This window comes from Bos indicus x Bos taurus, chromosome 13 (genome assembly GCF_003369695.1).
Source record: "Bos indicus x Bos taurus breed Angus x Brahman F1 hybrid chromosome 13, Bos_hybrid_MaternalHap_v2.0, whole genome shotgun sequence".
NCBI classification, from domain to species: domain Eukaryota; kingdom Metazoa; phylum Chordata; class Mammalia; order Artiodactyla; family Bovidae; genus Bos; species Bos indicus x Bos taurus.
The window spans coordinates 19,628,435-19,646,856 of NC_040088.1; the positions used below are offsets into that span (position 1 = coordinate 19,628,435).

At 36.7% G+C, this 18,422-nt stretch overlaps 1 protein-coding gene across 4 annotated transcripts in view; it reads right to left on the bottom strand.

Annotated features, from left to right (window-relative positions):
• The window catches only part of ITCH (itchy E3 ubiquitin protein ligase), a 100,016-nt gene that overhangs the window by 49,274 nt on the left and 32,320 nt on the right, over positions 1 to 18,422 (bottom strand). For 3 of the 4 annotated variants that reach the window (XM_027558758.1, XM_027558756.1, XM_027558757.1), the window contains 4 exons: positions 11,630 to 11,771; positions 7,942 to 8,066; positions 6,076 to 6,213; positions 3,472 to 3,517 (listed from right to left, as the gene is read on the bottom strand). In XM_027558758.1, the coding sequence (XP_027414559.1) occupies positions 3,472 to 3,517; positions 6,076 to 6,213; positions 7,942 to 8,066; positions 11,630 to 11,771 (451 nt within the window). The remainder of the gene's footprint in view (positions 1 to 3,471; positions 3,518 to 6,075; positions 6,214 to 7,941; positions 8,067 to 11,629; positions 11,772 to 18,422) is intronic. The other variant, XM_027558759.1, reaches the window with a different exon arrangement.

Here is an 18,422-nt window from a genome sequence, read left to right on the forward strand (position 1 = left end):
TGACCTAAATCAACTCCCTTATGATTATACACTGGGAATGACAAATAGATTCATGGGAGTAAATCTGATATAGTACCTGAAGAACTACAGACAGAAGTTCGTGACATTGAACAGGAAGCAGTGATCAAGACCATCTCACCAAGAAAAAGAAATGCAAAAAGGCAAAATGCTTGTTTGAGGAGACCTTACAAATAGCTGAGAAAAGAAGAGAAGCTAAAGGCAAAGCAGAAAAGGAAAGACACACCCATCTGAATGCAGAGTTCCAAATAATAGCAAGGAGAGATAAGAAAGCCTTCCTCAGTGATCAATGCAAAGAAATAGAGGAAAATAATAGAATGGGAAAGACTAGAGAACTTTTCAAGAAAACTAGAGATACCAAGGGAACATTTCAAGCAAAGATGGGCACAATAAAGGACAGAAGTGGTATGGACCTAACAGAAGCACAAGCCAGAAGTACACAAAAAAGTTCTAATGACCAGGAAAACCAAGATGGTGTGATAGCTCACCTAGAGACAGACATCCTGGAATGCGAAGTCAAGTGGGCCTTAGGAAGCATCACTACGAACAAAGCTGGTAGATGTGACTGAATTCCAGCTAAGCTATTTGAAACTAAAAGATGACACTGTTAAAGTGTTGCATACACTCTATCAGCAAATTTGGAAAGCTCAGCTGTGGCCACAGGACTGAAAAAGGTCAGTTTTCCTTTCAATCCCAAAGAAGGGCAACACCAAAGAATGTTCAAACTACTGCACAACTGCATTCATTTCACACGCTAGCAAGGTAATGCTCAAAATCCTCCAAGCTAGGTTTCAACAATACATTAACCAAGAACTTCCAGATATACAAGCTGGATTTAGAAAAGGCAGAGGAACCAGAGATCAAATTGTCAACACCCACTGGATCATGGGAAAAGCAAGGGAATTCCAGAAAAACATCTAATTCTGCTTCACTGACTATGCTAAAGTCTCTGACTGTGTGGATCACAACAAACTGGAAAATTCCTAACGAGATGGTAATACCAGACCACCTTACCTGCCTCCTGAGAAATCTGTATGGAGGTCAAGAAGCATCAATTTGAACTGGACATGGAACAACAGACTAGTTCAAAATTGGTAAAGTAGTACGTCAAGGCTGTATATTGTCACCCTGCTTATTTAACTTATATACAGAATACATCAAGTGAAATGCTGGGCTGGATAAAGCACAAGCTGGAATCAAGATTGCTGGGAGAAGTATCAGTAACCTCAGATATGCAGATGACATCACCCTTATGGCAGAAAGTGAAGAGGAACTAAAGGGCCTCTTGAAGAAGGTGAAAGAGAGTGAAAAAGTTGGCTCAAAACTCAACATTCATAAAACTAAGATCATGGCATTGGCCCCATCACTTCATAGCAAATAGATGGGGAAACAGTAGAAACAGTGACAGACTTTATTTTCTTGGTCTCCAAAATCACTACAGATGGTGACTGGAGCCATGAAATTAAAGACATTTGCTCCCTGGAAGAAAAGCTATGATAAACGTAGACAGCATATTAAAAAGCAGAGATATTACTTTGGTGACAAAGTTCTGTATAGTCAAAGCTACGGTTTTTCCAGTAGTCATGTATGGATGTGAGAATTTCACCATAAAGAAGGCTGAGCACCGAAGAATTGATGCTTTCAAACTGTGGTGCTGGAGAAGACTCTTGAGAGTCCCTTGGACTGAGAGGAGAGCCAATCAGTCAATCCTAAAGGAAATCAACCCTGATATTCATTGGAAGGACTGATGCTGAAGCTGAAACTGCAATACTTTGGCCACCTGATGTGAAGAGCTGACTTACTGGAAAAAGACTCTGATGCTGGAAAGATTGAGGGCATGAGAAGGGGACGAAGAGATGGTTGAATGGCATCACCAACTCAATGGACATGAGCTTGAGCAAACTCTGAGAGACAGTGAAGGCCAGAGAAGCCTGGCATGCTGCAGTCCATGGGGTCACAAAGAGTTGAACACAACTGAATGACTGAACAACAACAATATACTATACAAAGTTGTCAATGTGAACTTATCACCATTATATTGAAAAGCAATTAGCTACAAATTTAGTGCTACCATGGCTTTGCTCTTTGCTTGTCTTACAAGTCTGTTTATCTCACCATACATATTTACCTGATCTATTAGTATATGTAAGTTTAGATGTTTAGGAACAAGATAAAGAATCCTGAGAACCCAGATGCTAATACATTCTAAGGTTATAATATGCAAATCAATGATTAACAATCAGGAAGGCACTTTGAAAAACAAAATCTTGAACATTAAGCATCAGTCACCTTGGTAATTCATAAAAGTGACAGAAGACAACACTGAGAAATACAAAATATCCAGACATGCTATGGGGGAAAGGAGACCATCAGAACTATGTTGATGATACATGTAGTGCTTGATTTAAACAAAAAAGTAGAAAAACCTAAAGCTGTTTAGTAAACTTCTTAAATGTCTGGCGGGGGGAGGTTTTTGCCTTTTTCACTGGACACATGCCCAAGTGATGAAGTCAGCAAACAAAAGCAAAGGGTTCACTGCCATGATTCCTGTAGAGCAACATTTAAACAGCATGTGACAAACAAACCCATCATCTAAGAGGCATGCTCTCTGGAAAACGCTAATGCAAAGGAATTCATGCTTAACACAAAGACATGCTCAAAGATCAGTCTGGCAATCTCATAAACCCAGAAGACATTGTCCCTCAGGTTATTTGTAACAATGACTCACTTGGGAAAACATAAAGCATTAAATGAATAAATAGCATGAAGCCAGGGCTCTAGCAATGCCTTTGCAAGAAATTTACAGCTGTCTAGAGTGGTTTCATAAAGTATTTTAAGAAAGATTCACAAAAATGAAATAGAGTGGTATAACACAACCTTTCAACACACTACAAAATTGTATCACATTCTCGCTAATGTAAAAGTATGGGTTTATTATGCAAAAGAGGACCAAAGAACACTGAAATATTAAAACATCTTTATGAGGGACATTTCATGACTTCAAAAAAAAACTTAAGAAAAAAATAAAACTAAAAAGAAACACAAAAACATAGGATGTCTTCTGGTCTACCCAGAGAGTTATTAATTTTTAAAACCTTTTCTATCTTTAATCACAGTGAGAAAATTAGAGCCCAGCTTTCCTGGAAAAGGAAACAGTCCAACAATGACCTTAGGATTCTAAACTTCCCTACCTTTGGGAAAGTGCCAATATATTCACTTTCTATAAGCTGAAGAACTATTAGTGTTTGGGTACCTCTGGCCTACGTTACAGAACTGCAGTCATATAAGCTAAGGCTCTTGAATTTTCCATGAATATTTCCTTTCTTACCTAGAGCTCTGAAATTTGACACATTTTTATATCAATTTGAACTTGAAGTTTTGACAAAAATGAAATTTATTCATTCTCCCTTGTTTCTCTCTGCATTCTATGATATGTAATAAGTGAACTCTTACCTTGTTTCATCCTTGGGCCTGGAGCCATCATCATTGTGTGAAGCACCTTTAACATTAAAAGTTAGACAGAAAATGAATTTCAAGAAGTCGTACGTACATTTTACCTAAAGATGCTTTGTAAACAAAACCCTTCATTGTATCTTTCTAGTAACAAAGATTGGGTTCCATCCCTGGGTTGGGAAGATAATCCTGGAGGAGAGCATGGCAACCCATTCCAGTATTCTTGCCAGGAAAATCCCATGGACAGAGGAGCCTGGCAGGCTACGGTCTATGATGTCGTGAAGCATCGGAGATGACTGAAGAGACTGAGCATGCATGTAGTAAAGAACATGCTGGAATGGAGTTAAAGTCCAACATGATATTTAAAAGGAAAATAAGATAAATGTTCACGTGACTGAGAAGTTTTATCAAAATTGAGCAAATGATTATTTTTTGTCTGTGTGCAAATGATCGTTTTGTATAAGAGATGGTAATGAGTCAAGGTATATTACTCACATGCTACTTCTGCCTAAATGTCTTATTTATTTACTTACTTATTTAGCTAGCTAGTTGGCTGCACCAGGTCTTAGTTGCAGTACACAGGAAAGTTGAAGATTTTCGTTGTGGCATACAGGATCTCTAGTTGTGGCATACGAACTCTTAGTTGTGGCTTTGTTGCCCTGTGGTATGTGGGATCTAGTTCCCTGACCAAGGATGGAACCCGGGGCCTCCTCTACTGGGAGTGTGGAGTACTAGCCAATGAACCACCAGAGAAGTCCCCATTTGCTTGATTCTAATTCAAATGTATTTTAGTCATCTTTTGTATTCCAATTACCTCCCTCTAAAAGTGCAGGATAATGAGAAGATTTTGAAAATAGAAAAATCAGTAATATCTTTCTTACGCAAAGGCCCTGAAAATAGCTTCAAGAATAGAAAAGGCACAAATGGGTCTCAAAGTGGCCAAAACAAATGGTACAACAGTCATACTTTCTTCAAGTTTTATTCATGAAATATCCTTAGGATTCAGTAAGGAACTGTGATACAGAGGGAGAATACTATAGGTAGGCACAGACAGCAGCAAAAGTAGTATACAGAGAAGTTTAAAAAACTATGAAATGCAAAAAGAACAAGTTTAACAGCCTAGGTCCACTGAGTTAAAGAACAACAGTCCCTGAATACAGTCCCAACTTTCAAAGAGTGAAATCATCACTATACTACTCCAATGAAGTAATGGATTACTTCATTAAAAAGATGCTGAGTCACCACTATATTATTACTATATCATACTCAGCAAGGTGGGCAAGTGTCTCAAGATTTTATTTTAAAAAATGGTACAGGTGGATAGATAAAATGTGGTACATCTGTGCAATTTAAAACTATGCAGTAATAAAAAGCAACAGACTACTGAAACATTCTACATCACTGATAAACCTGAAATGACATTATCTATGCTAAGTGAAAGAAGCCTGACACAAAGACTACCTATTGTTATGATTCCATCTATATGAATGTGTCAACTCTGAACCAGTATAACCAATTCAGAAATTTCTTTCTACCCTCATTAACCCCAAAGAACCAATATGGAAGATATAACCAGGACTATCTTGAAGGTTCTGCTATTAAAAAAAGGTCATGAATTAGAAAGGAAGTAGGAAGTCTTCCAAAGTAGAAACAGAAGTATAACAGCACCTGATCACTGCAAAATGCTCCATAATACAATTTCTAGGTAAACAGAGAGCTCTGTCAGACTAACCAAGGAGACCATTAACCTGTGCTTTGTCTTGACAATCTGTGTTCCAGGTGAAAATACACTTATTGGCAAATAAGGGATGGAAATATCTAAAGGAAATCCACTGAGAGGTGGTTTTATTAAGCATGCTACATCTCATATTTATTCCCTTTAACACTAGTAAACCATAAACTGTAAAATACATCAACATAAAACAAATCACAAAAATGGTTTTGTCATTATTTTAACTCAAAGACAGCTCAGTAAATGTAGCCTACAAAAAGGGAAGAGGAATGGCTAACGATTCCAGCTTGTACTGGCCTGTCTGGTATAGTACTAAGGATTTTGAGTCAAATTTAAACTAAATCAGACACTGCTACAGACAGTAAACTATGTCTGCCACCGGCACTGGAGAAGGTGTAGCATCAAATGTGCCATATTAACTGCCACTGTTGGCCTACAGAATGGCTACTTTATAAATCAATTTATCACTCTCAGAGACAACAATGATTTGGCTTATATTTGGCTAGCTTTTCAACTCTTAGTTCCTAAGAAACAATGTACTGAAAGTTTAAAATGAAAAATGTCTCTTTATAAAATGGAAATAAAATAATTTCTTTATGTGGAAAAGAATGGCAATAATTACAACATACTTTACAGTCACTAGTTTAAGAAGAAAAGACCCTATATATTTCCCTGGTGGTCCAGTGGCTAAGACTCTGTGCTCCCAATGCAGGGGGCCTGGGTTCAATCGCTAGTTAGGGGAACTAGATCCCATATGCTACAACTAAAGATCCTGCATGCCACAATGAAGATGGAAGATCCTGTGTGCTACAGCTGGTACTCAGCACAGCCAAATAAATAAAAATGAATTTTTTTTTTAAGTGATTACTTACTTTCTGAACATGCAGTTTCACCATTGGCAACAACTTCAGACTCTAGTTGCAGCCCATCAAGACAGACTGACAAATCTCCTATTGTCTCTGCTGGTTCTTTGTCACCTACAAGCTGTAAAGTCACAACTACTTCCTCAACTGGAAGAGAATAAAATTACAGAAAATGGTCACTTTTTTTTTTAAGTCATAACTGTTAAAAACATAACTGTCAGAAAATTTATATTTATATGTAGACATATTGTTTTAATACACTTCACCCAAGGTTTCAGGCCTTTTCATGCCAAAAACATTTTTAAAAATAGAACAAAATTTCCTAGTGCTTAATATCCACAATGTAAGATACTAAATGGGGCTTCTCAGGTGGCTCAGTGAGTGGTAAAGAATCCGCCTGCCAATGCAGTAGATGTCTGATCCCTGCATTGAGAAGATCCCCTGGAAAAGGAAATGGCAACTCACTCCAGTATTCCTTCCTGGGAAATCCCATGGAGAGAGGAGCCAAGCAGGCTATAGTCCATGGAATCACAAGAGAGTTGGACACAAGAGCTTAGTAATGAAACAACAAACAAAAACACTAAATAGCTCAATCATCTCACTTATTATATTCATTCTCTTCTTCAAAATGAGCCATCAGGACAACTAAGACTACTCAGCAAGGTATGTCTGAATTATATGGAGTGAAAACATAATTTAAGAATGAATTTTTTCTTATAAATCCTAAATGAAGAAATAAAATTCTTAGAAGTATGCTTTAGATACTCAAGGGATTAAAAGTCTGTTTTAAAATCATGATATATTAATTAAAATAAGTATGTTGCAAGTTTTTATGTATTTATAGAAAACAAAGATCATGGCATCTGGTCCCATCACTTCATGGGAAATAGATGGGGAAACAGTGGAAACAGTGTCAGACTTTTATTTTTGGGGGCTCCAAAATCACTGCAGATGGTGATTGTACCCATGAAATTAAAAGATCTTACTCCTTGGAAGGAAAGTTATGACCAACCTAGATAGCATATTCAAAAGCAGAGACATTACTTTGCCAACAAAGGTCTGTCTAGTCAAGGCTATGGTTTTTCCAGCGGTCACGTATGGATGTGAGAGTTGGACTGTGAAGAGAAGAGGGCTGAGTGCCGAAGAATTGATGCTTTTGAACTGTGTGTTGGAGAAGACTCTTGAGAGTCCCTTGGACTGCAAGGAGATCCAACCAGTCCATTCTGAAGGAGATCAGCCCTGGGATTTCTTTGGAGGGAATGATGCTAAAGCTGAAAACTCCAGTACTTTGGCCACCTCATGCAAAGAGTTGACTCATTGGAAAAGACTCTGATGCTGGGAGGGATTGGGGGCAGGAGGAGAAGGGGACGACAGAGGATGAGATGGCTGGATGGCATCACTGACTCGATGGACGTGAGTCTGAGTGAACTCTGGGAGTTGGTGATGGACAGGGAGGCCTGGTGTGCTGAGATTCCTGGGGTCGCAAAGAGTCGGACATGACTGAGCGACTGAACTGAACTGATCTATCAAAAGAGAGGTATACACATATAAATAAAACCATCTAAAATAAAATCATCTCTGCTCTATTTCTTTTCCATAATTGAGTACAGCCTTCAATAAATATCTATCTACTAAATTTATTTATTTATTATTTAAATAAATTTAAATAATATTTATTTAAAATACTGGATCCAAAATGAATGGCCAAACCAGATATTAAGAATGCATTAAAGAGTTCAAGCTTTATCTCTGTAGTAATGTTACAACCATGTAAACTTAAAAACAAATAGTGAACAGTCATTTTCTCCACATTTAGCACATGAATTTCTTGCAAAATAACAAAAGCTGAGCTTATTCTTATTTTCACATACATACGTTTCATATTGTTTGACTTTAATGTTTCATAGATATCCAATCCAGCAGTTCCCAACAAAACATCAGATTTCAGTGTCTGGTGACTCCACACACGAAAATGTAATTTACTCACAGGGGTGACAATACTACAAATGAAAAAAAAAAAAAGGTGAAAAAAGTATTTCCTTTAATATCACAATGGAATTCTAAATAAATTACAATTAAAATATCACCACGTATCTTACAGTTTACAACCAATATTGCCTGTATTCTATAATCTTATGAAAAACATATCTGAATGCTACAGGTTTGCATGGTCATCTTCATGCACTGGTGACCTGTAGGAACGATTACACGTATGTATTATCAACAAAAGTAAAAGTGCTCATCATGCTACAAACTGTTGAAAAATAATTTTACTTTAGTAGTACAAAAAGCTGAAGCTGAAGCTCCAATACTTTGGCCACCTGGTGCAAAGAACTGACTCATTAGAAAAGACCCTGATGCTGGGAAAGATTGAAGGCAGGAGGAGAAAGGGACGACAGAGGATGAGATGGTTGGATGGCATCACCAATGCGATGGACGTGAGTTTGAGCAAGCTCTGGGAGTTGGTGATAGACAGGGAGGCCTGGCATGCTATTCACAGGGTCACAAAGAGACACGACTGAGAGACTGAAACGAACTGAGTACAAAAAAGTGATTTATACAAAAAATTAAATTTTTATTTTATGTCAGGTAGTGTGCTGAGCTTAGGATTATTTCATTTAATCTTCACAGTAACCCTGAGGTGAGAATATCACTTCATCTTCACATACAGAAGCTGATATTCAGAGAATAAGCAAATTGCCAAATATCACACAGCCAGTTGGTGATGGACTGTAATCTGAACAAAAATCTATCATTAAAATTTGTATTAAGAATGTTCTCAGTCAGCTACTTAAGGATTTCAGGATTATATTATCCCATGTTTCACACTGCTAGAGGTAAAGTGTCCAGGACAACTGTCAAATAAGGCCAGACCTTGCTAAATGCCAATACAGAATAGAAATTTGAATTTGCAATAAGCTGTATAAACACTATTTCAATTAGAAAAACAGAACACTATATAACCTATGATAGTCCTATGGTTCAAGGCTGTAAGATTTTCCTGACCAGGGACAGAACTCATGCCCCCCCGCAGTGGAAGTGCAGAGTCCTAACCACTAGACCACCAAGGAATTCCCAGTGGCTGCTGCTGCTGCTGCTAAGTCGCTTCAGTCGTGTCCGACTCTGTGCGAACCCATAGACGGCAGCCCACCAGGCTCCCGCATCCCTGGGATTCTCCAGGCAAGAACCCTGGAGTGGGTTGCCATTTCCTTCTCCAATGCAGGAAAGTGAAAAGTGAAAGGGAAGTCACTCAGTCATGTCCGACTCTTCGCGACCCCATGGACTGCAGCCCACCAGGCCCCTCCGTCCATGGGATTTTCCAGGCAAGAGTGCTGGAGAGGGGTGCCACTGCCTTCTCCCAGTGGCAGATACTGTAACCAAACTAAGAAACTTTCACCTAATCATTGCCCCTCTTTGGTACAATGTATTCATTCTCTTTCAAAACTTTCAAAAATTGCAGGTTACTTTCAGGAGAACATATATTAAATATTAAGAGAACATTTCTCTGTTAGTCATCTGAGTAATTATAATGGGGATGGAATAAAAGTTAATAAATTTAATTTTATTAAATTTGAAAGATAAACTCTGCCATCAAAGATGGCAGATTATTTCAGTTCAATTCTTGAGACAAGTACGGAAAGCATGATACCTAACAATGGAAGCTGTGTTAAAATTGCAGGCCAATCTCCTGTAACTTAAAAATTCAGAAGTAAGTGTTTCCCTCCAAATATGGCTGAAGAGCACTACCATATAGGGCTACAAGGAGAGCTTTTTTTCTTAACTTTTAAACCACTAAGTTCATGTTGCTATCAGCTCAAGAGCCTGAAAGCATATTTATAGTAAGCACAGTTAGCAGTTGGTAGAAAATAGATGAGTATTCAGCCTATTATTCTGAACATCTCCAGTCGTTATTGGAGCCTGTGGCCTTTTGAAGGTTTGTTTTTAAAAAAATGTTACTCACACACAGTTTTCATCTAGATCAAATCTCTAATGTGGCACTAATTAAAAATGAAGTCTAAGAAACATTAATGTTGAAATAAATACAGATGAGAAACATTAGAATGATACTTCTGAAAATAGGTGTCAAGATGATCTTTGGAAAATTCTTAAGTTTCATTTATTTGTTCAAAATCATTGTTAAATACAAGATGCCCTAGAACTTCAAAAATCCATGTTAAAGATTAATGTAGGTATATCCAATTTGTTTTGTCATTTATTAGAAATATTGTTCACAGAGGCATGCATCATGTGAAGAGAAGAGCTTATCACTTCAGGTGTCTCATCTCACCATTTAAAAATAAAACATTTTTAGTAACAGGTTTGTTTTTCTAAGAGAAAAAAATGAACAATTTCAAATGTTAGGGAATGAAAGCAATTTGTCTACATTTGATAAAATAACAACTGGTTATATTTTGAACTATGCTTTAATATATAACATACTGTATTATTTTAAAAATATACTGTATTATTTTAAAATCTATTTGTTGATAAATCATACATTTTCTTCCATTTTAGTAGAAAAAGTTTAAAAATTAACCTATAATTCCCTTCAACCTATTATGCTTTTCTTACCAACATTTAGGGCTTTGTCAATTAGTGCTGAAATTGAGCTATATCCCACGTCTATGAATTTAAATGACAGATAAAAACACCAACACACAGATATATGCACAGGAATGTATACTGCACTGTCTAACAGCATGTTAGAAATCAACTGTATAGGGAACTAGTAAAATTAATCACAGTCCATCCACATTAAACAGTATTATATAGTTATATTAGGGATGTTAGACCTGTACATACTCAAAAAAAAGGATGTATGTTTAACATAAAAATAGGGTGATAGAACAAAATGTATAATTTTTCTAAAGAAAAAAAAAAGTGGGTAGGTTTTGTGTGGGCACTGTAATTAAAAAAAACACAAAATTAAATTTTGTTTAAAACTAAAATTTAAAATAAAAATTAAATAATAAAAAATGAAGTGAGTTCCTGATATCCCTCTATTTCCAACCTAAATTAAGGAAAGAGCTGCTAATATTTCTGGGCCCATAACCCTGGGATCCAGAGAAGGCAATGGCAACCCACTCCAGTACTCTTGCCTGGAAAATCCCATGGGCGGAGGAGCCTGGTAGGCTACGGTCCATGGGGTCACTAAGAGTCGGACACGACTGAGCGATTTTACTTTCATGCACTGGAGAAGGAAATGGCAACCCACTCCAGTGTTCTTGCCTGGAGAATCCCAGGGACGGGGGAGCCTGGTGGGCTGCCATCTATGGAGTAGCACAAAGTCAGACACAACTGAAGCAACTTAGCAGCAGCAGCAAACCTGGGATCTCTCAGCTACTATTTAGTGGCAACAGAGATACCATCAACAACTAAACAAGAATGCAATGAAAAGGAGAAACTGGGAAAAAAAATAATTAAAGAGAAACAAGACTAAAAGAACAAGGAGGGTAAAATTAAGAGGAAGGAGGAACAAAAAAAAAGTGAAAAACTTTCTAAAAGCTGCATTTCTGCTGACCTATTAAACAAAATATACCACAGAAAATACTTTCAAACCTACACTGTAAGAGGCTGCTTCCATTTGGGACTGTTCGTATTGTTGCATTTTTCTGTCTTCTTTGACTGTCCATCTACTGTGACTTCCACATAAGGACTTGGCCCAAACCAATTCTTTTTATTTTCTTTAAGTTTTGCTGAAATGACTAAATAAAAGAGAAAATATTTCAGTATTCAAGATGTTAGTCCATCCTTCAAATCAATTTAATTTCACAAAGATTAAACAGAGCATTATTTTTACTCAAGAGAAACAAAGCCATTTGCTCTAAAATATTCACAAATTTTATTCACAGATGACCTGTGTATTTCTTACCATCTTATTAAAAAATATAGGACTTCTCACCCATCCACCCAAATTCCCATCAGTAGTATCACTAGTCTCAGAGATCTTGAGGTCAATAAAAAGTACATTGACAAACTTGGTAAACAAATATGTGAATGCCTACCATCTATCAGATATTACTGCTCTAAACCCTGGACAGAACAGTTTATAATTAGAGATAAGTCCTTGTGATGAAAAACAGCCTAAGGTGGCAGAATATGAGTTGGTAGTAAAGAAGTTTTCTAAGGATATGGTACTTTCAAGCAACCATCTAAGGGACAAGGAGCTATCTATCCATGTCAAGATCAAAGGTAGGAAGAAGGGAACATTAAGAAAACAGTACAAAAGCTTTGATCTAAGAAAAGGAGAGCAAACAGAGAAAAATGGTAAATAAAGTGAGATCACATTTGGCTTTGCAAGCCAAGATAAGGAATTTGGATTTTATTCTAAGCATGCTAGAAAGCCACTGAAGGAAGAGTTACAAACTAAGATTATGTCGAGCATCTCATATATCTCTCATTACCTTAGCAAGAGCTTCTTACATCCTGAGCCTAAGTTAGTCACCACTGCCATAAAACATAAAACAGCCTTGTCCCAGCCTTGTGTGGAAGGAAGGCGCCAAGAGTAGATTCGAATCTAGAACACCCCACAGCTTCCACAGGAGACAACTCACTGGTCCCCTATAAATGAGATGACCACAGCCAAAGAATTATTTTACTACCTGGATATCTACTCTAACAGCAAAGTTCAGAGATGCCAGTGCCTATCAAGACTAACAGGCCCTTGCAAGTTGCTAGGAAAGTTTATACAGGAGCTACGCAAGAAGTGCAGTATACAGTCCAACACATAGACAATCCGGGCACTCTAGCAGGCACAGACCCAAGTGGTGGCCCTGAATCCCCCAACTTCACTTTGATCTAATATTTTACTTCTGTCCTTTTACACTTAAGAGACTGCTACAGCCATCTAAGAAACAGTAGGTTAGACTAGGGTGGTGAACATGGATATGGGGAGGAATAAATATTTTCTAATGAGAATCAACAGGATTAGATTACATTAGTGAGCTACGGAAAAGAAGCAAGGATATCTCCTGTGTTTCTGGCATGAGTAACTGGATAGAAGGTGGTATCATTGAATAAGATGGAAAAGATCTAGGAAAGAACAAGTTTGAGGAGGGTGGCATGGGCAGGAAATCAAGTGTATTATAACGGATGTATAAATTTGAGATGCTCATGAGACATCAAAGTGGAAACACTAAGCAAAATGTCTTTTTCAGAACAGAAAATGCTTAAGTGGGGATCAGACCTATCTCTGACTAATATGTACTATAAAGCCCTACTACTTAATACAAAACCTAATTTAATCACAGGATTGCCCCAGAAAAATCCCTATTTTTAATACATTTGTGGTCTGAGAAAAGGTGAAACAGCCCATACAGTCATGCATAAGTTCATTTTGTTTCAGGGGCTCTTGTGATCCTCTAAAACTGATTAAGCCTAGAACAAAGAGCAATGCAGCTATCCTGAGTGGCTTTTTAGGATTCAAACTTTGGAAAGCTATTTACCACATAATCCCACTCAACCCCACGAGAGCCATTTTAGGAAACTTTAAATGGGAAAATAAAAAGAGTAAGGGAAACTAACACCAACTGTTAGTGTTTTACTGTGTCTGGCACCTAAATATTATGATTTTGACTCTCACAACTGTTCTGCAAGACAGGTATTATCATCTTAATTTTTACACATAAAAAAAGAACAAGATCAACAGAATTTAAAAGTTTATCCAACAGTCACAGCAAAGCTTGGACAGGAGAAATTATGTTAAGTGTTCAAATCTCAAAGTTTAGATTGCACAAAACTTTCATTACAGTCCTAACATTGTAAAATAGATCAATGTACTACTTCCTAAAATTTAAATTCCCAAGGTAAATTAAAAGATTATGAATTATAAACTAGAAGAAAATTAATCAGAAAAATGTCAGTATCATCCGTCACCTGGGCTACACCTAAAGGCCTCTAACAACTGTCTATTTTTACTCTCACTTCTCCAGCCCAATTCCTCATAGCTACTAGAATTGTGAACAGATGTGACCATGTCAATACTTTTCAATGATTCCCTAACGCCTGAAAAATGAAGTTTAAATTCTTCTGGGGCATTTTATGTTGCTTACTATGTACTTTTACAGCCTCTTCCTATACAAAATCCCACACAGGCCCCTAGTGTTCTAACCACTCTTACCTGTTTGCTGTCCCTCATAAGGACCATGTACTTTGACTGCTCATATGTGCTACTTCCCTCCACTCATAATGATCCTTTTTCCTTTTCATCCAACACAATTCTACTTCCTGAGTTGTCTTTAATCTCTTCTCTTTGAAGGGTTCTTTAAATCTAACAAGTCAAAATTGTTCTATGCTTGCACAGCATTTTCTTATCTATATATGGCTCCTGTTGCTTTTCATTCAGTCTTAGTTCTTAGTAGGTTTATTAGTTTTTACTTATTTAACTCAACCTGCAATCCCCTTCATGGCAAGGTATAGCAAGTGTGTATATTTAATAACTTCCTCTTCAATATGAAATAAAAGTTTTGACAATTTAAATATAAAGACAGTAAAAATAAATGAATAAATGTAAAGAAAGTAAAAGTGAATCCTTGGCTTATTCAACTTATTTTGGGAATCAGAAGGCTGTAAGGAACAAGGTAAAACAAATAAGGGTGGGGAGATCACCACACTTAAGTTAAGGGTGCTAAGTTATGATTAGCAACATGATGAACTGATAGGAGATAAAACCAGTTATGCAAGGATTACCCTCTGTGGTCAGAAGTCATGAGAGGCCAAAAGAGGCCTCTGTAGCAGAACCATGGCTTGTCTGGGCAGAACTGGATATAAACTCTTGACTTTAAATTTAAAGTATGAAGGACCCTCCTGGTCTCTAAGCATTGGGAGCTAAATATATGGTGTTCTAGTAAATCTGGAAAAATACAGTAAGGTTTAATTTCAATTTGTAAGAACTGAAATAAGATGGTTTCTCTTCCTCAAATGATGAGCTCTGAGTCAGGACTGAGACTAAGAAATTTCTAGGAAATACCAAAGTACTTGTTCTGCCCATGTAAGTATAATACTAGCATACAGTAAGCATCAAAACACAGATAAGCTTAGTATAATAGCTGAAGTTAGGTGCAGAACATAATTAAACAGGAAATGGCTAAAGACAGGGAAGGATGTAAGAAAACAGACTTATGTCCAAGGTAAAGGAACAGGCCACAGAATTAGAGATAAAGACTAAAGAATGATCCAGGAAATCAACTTATTCTGGGAATCGGAAGGCTATAAGGAACAAGGTTAAAACAAACAAGGGTGCTGAGATCAAGTTATGATTAGCAATATGATGAACTCTCAAAAACATTTAAGAGTAAGTAGGCATTTCTGATTTCCTGCTATAATTTTTGTAACTATCTGATAAGTTACAAAAGGATCTGCCCAACACAAGGATCAATACAGGTACATTCAATACTCAACAAAAGTGTTAAGAAATCACTTCAATGCCAAGAGAAGTTCCCAAGGGGATGCTTCATATAGTACCTTGATCAATGAAAGCATAGCACAAAAGACCACCTTTCTACTCCAGTTCAAACTGGAACAGCAAAATGGCTATTCATGTTATTTCTATAAATTAAGAGTCAAATCACAGAAAGTGTGACTAATGAACTGGCATGATTTTAAAGTTTAAGGTGTAAATGTGTAAATATAAGACATCAGGAAATAATTATCAATTAAGTTTAGTGAACATTCATCACCTCATATAGATACAAAATTAAAGAACTAGAAAAGGAATTTTTTTCCTTGTGAGAACTCAATCACTTGTGATGAGGTATACTTTATTTTATGTAAATTCTGAAAAAGAAAAGCAAGGCTGCCTTTCCCTTGATGTTCCTATAAAGAATTATGTGAAATTAAAACACATCAAGTTCTCTAAACAATCTATTTATCAACACAGTATCAATTTATGAATTAATTTTTTAAAACTCTTGCTACAACTTATGTAAGTTTTTATTAAAACTTATTATAAGGTATCATTTATCTGAAATAAATTTTCTACTTGCCATCATCTGGTAAGGAAAAGCAATTAGCAAATGTATATACCGTAAACAAACTATGTACATGCACATGTAATGTATGTATGACAGAAAGAGTTAAAGAAATAAATTTGAGCAGGACCACAGAGTAACATTTTAACTTTTGACACTAAATTTCCCCATCAGTCTTTTACAGTAACTTTCTAAAACACCAATCCAGTTTACTGCTCTTTGTTAAAAACTCTGGTTACTTCCCAGGTCCCTTAGCAATGACTTTTTTTTTCTTTTGGCAGCCTTGACTCATGTGAAGGAGATGGCCCATTCCTGTGAATTCTCACAGGTCCCTGCTCTGCAGCAGTGGCTTTTAGGGATGTCGAGGGAAGCCTTGGCATTTCCCTCCTTCAGGCCATTTGCTCTGTCATGTTCATTGCTGAAAGATCCTTTTATACCTTTCTACTTTTTAAATAGTAGCAATGCTTCAAGCACCACTTTCTTTCACAGCAACTCTAGTCAAATACTACCCCTTTTTCCTGACCAAAGTCATTATCTCTTGCCATTACCATACACCAGGGCATATATTTTATACTTGCATATTTATGCCTTTCTTGAATTTTAGAAGTATTGAGGCAGCTTACCAAAATAAAATAAAAAAACAAAAAATTCAAATACTGTAGCTAATCCATTAATACAGAGTAAAAAATACAACGTCAATTAAAGTGACTTGTGGGAAAAAACACTTTGTTCTGAGGTTTCTAGCACCAAAAGCAAAGTAAACAGTGAATTACAAAGGACACTTGATTGTAGTCAATTTGGCACTCTACTGTTTATTATCTGTTGTTCTCCATATCTGCCATATCTAATGATGCCTTTGCTAAATATATAACTTTTATCCATAATTCACGATGGCTGTTTTTGTTAAAAATGCTTTTGCCCTATACTTGTACATTCTCAGAATTTTTAGACTCAAGATTAAAAGCTTATAAATGGCTAAGAATTATGTCTTCTTGAGGTGCATTTAGGCATTAAGTGTTTTTCTTCCCGTGACGGTCACAATAGCAAAGATAGTTAGCTTATGCAAAGAAAAGTCGAAAGGAATATAACTTAAATCTGGTTGCTCAGATGATAAAGAATCTGCCTACAATGCAGGAGACCCAGCCAGGCTCAATCCCTGGGTCAGGAAGATCCCCTGGAGAAGGGAATGACTACCCACTCCAGTATTCTTGCCTGGAGAATTCCATGAACAGAGGAGCCTGGTGGGCTGTAGTCCATGGGATCGAAAAGAGTAGGACACGACTGAGAAGCTAACACTTTCACTTTTTCTTTCCTCACATTACTATTTTAAATTGCTGACTTTTTAAAAATAAAAAGCATGTATATTGCTTACATAACTTGAAAAGCTGACACTAATAAATTCTCTAAATCAAAAATTTTAACTTAAGCTGTCCCCTAAAAAAAAGTCTTAAGAAGCCTGGCCCAATGTAAAACAGCTACTCAGACTAGACTGAAGATGGGGAGAAAGTCAAAGTGTTAGTTGCTCAGTCGTGTCCGATTCTTTGCAATCCCATGGACTATAGCCTTCCAGACTCTTCTGTATATGAAATTCTCCAGGCAAGAATACTAAAGTGGTAGCCATTCCCTTCTCCAAAGGATTTTCCTGACCCAGGGATTGAACCCAGGTCCCCTGCACTGCAGGCAGATTCTTTACCATCTGAGCCACCAGGGATGGGGAAGGGAGAAACAACTAGAATCTGGCTTTGGCAAAGAAATATTAGAATCTTTCATTGAAAATCAGACATCACTAAGAAGAGACTGGAGTCAGTGAAAAGAATTCCCAAGAATAAATTCTAGCATGCTTTCAACTTAAGAAGGTGTTACTTTTATATAACTCAAATACTTTTAGGTTTCTAGAAAGATAATAATACAGTTTATAACTTTATATTCATACTCTAGAGCTGGATGTAAGCCAGGTACAGTATTAACAGAAACTAATATAATCAATAAATGCCATTAAATTAAAAGGAGAAAGACTAAGTTTCCATTGTGTAATAGACACATGCTTGTCTAAAGAAAAATCCAGTGCCTCACTTTGGCTAGTACAAATGGTTTCTATAAAAAGACCCTACAGAGAGATCATATGGAGCCTGACTGTGAAAAGGTCTTAGCCCAGTTTTAAAGAAATTCACTAACATAGCCAAGGAGAAGCACTGAAGGTTTTTGAGCAGGTACAAATCAGGTGGCATTTAAGAAACATGAATTTGAAAGTGATCCACTTGGTTAGTATGGTTAGAGGAAAAAAACAGGTATTAGGAAAGTAATAAGAGCAACCAAAAAATTTAAATAGGCATTTCTCAAAAAAAGATATACAAATGTCTAATAATAAGCACATGAAAAAAATGCTCA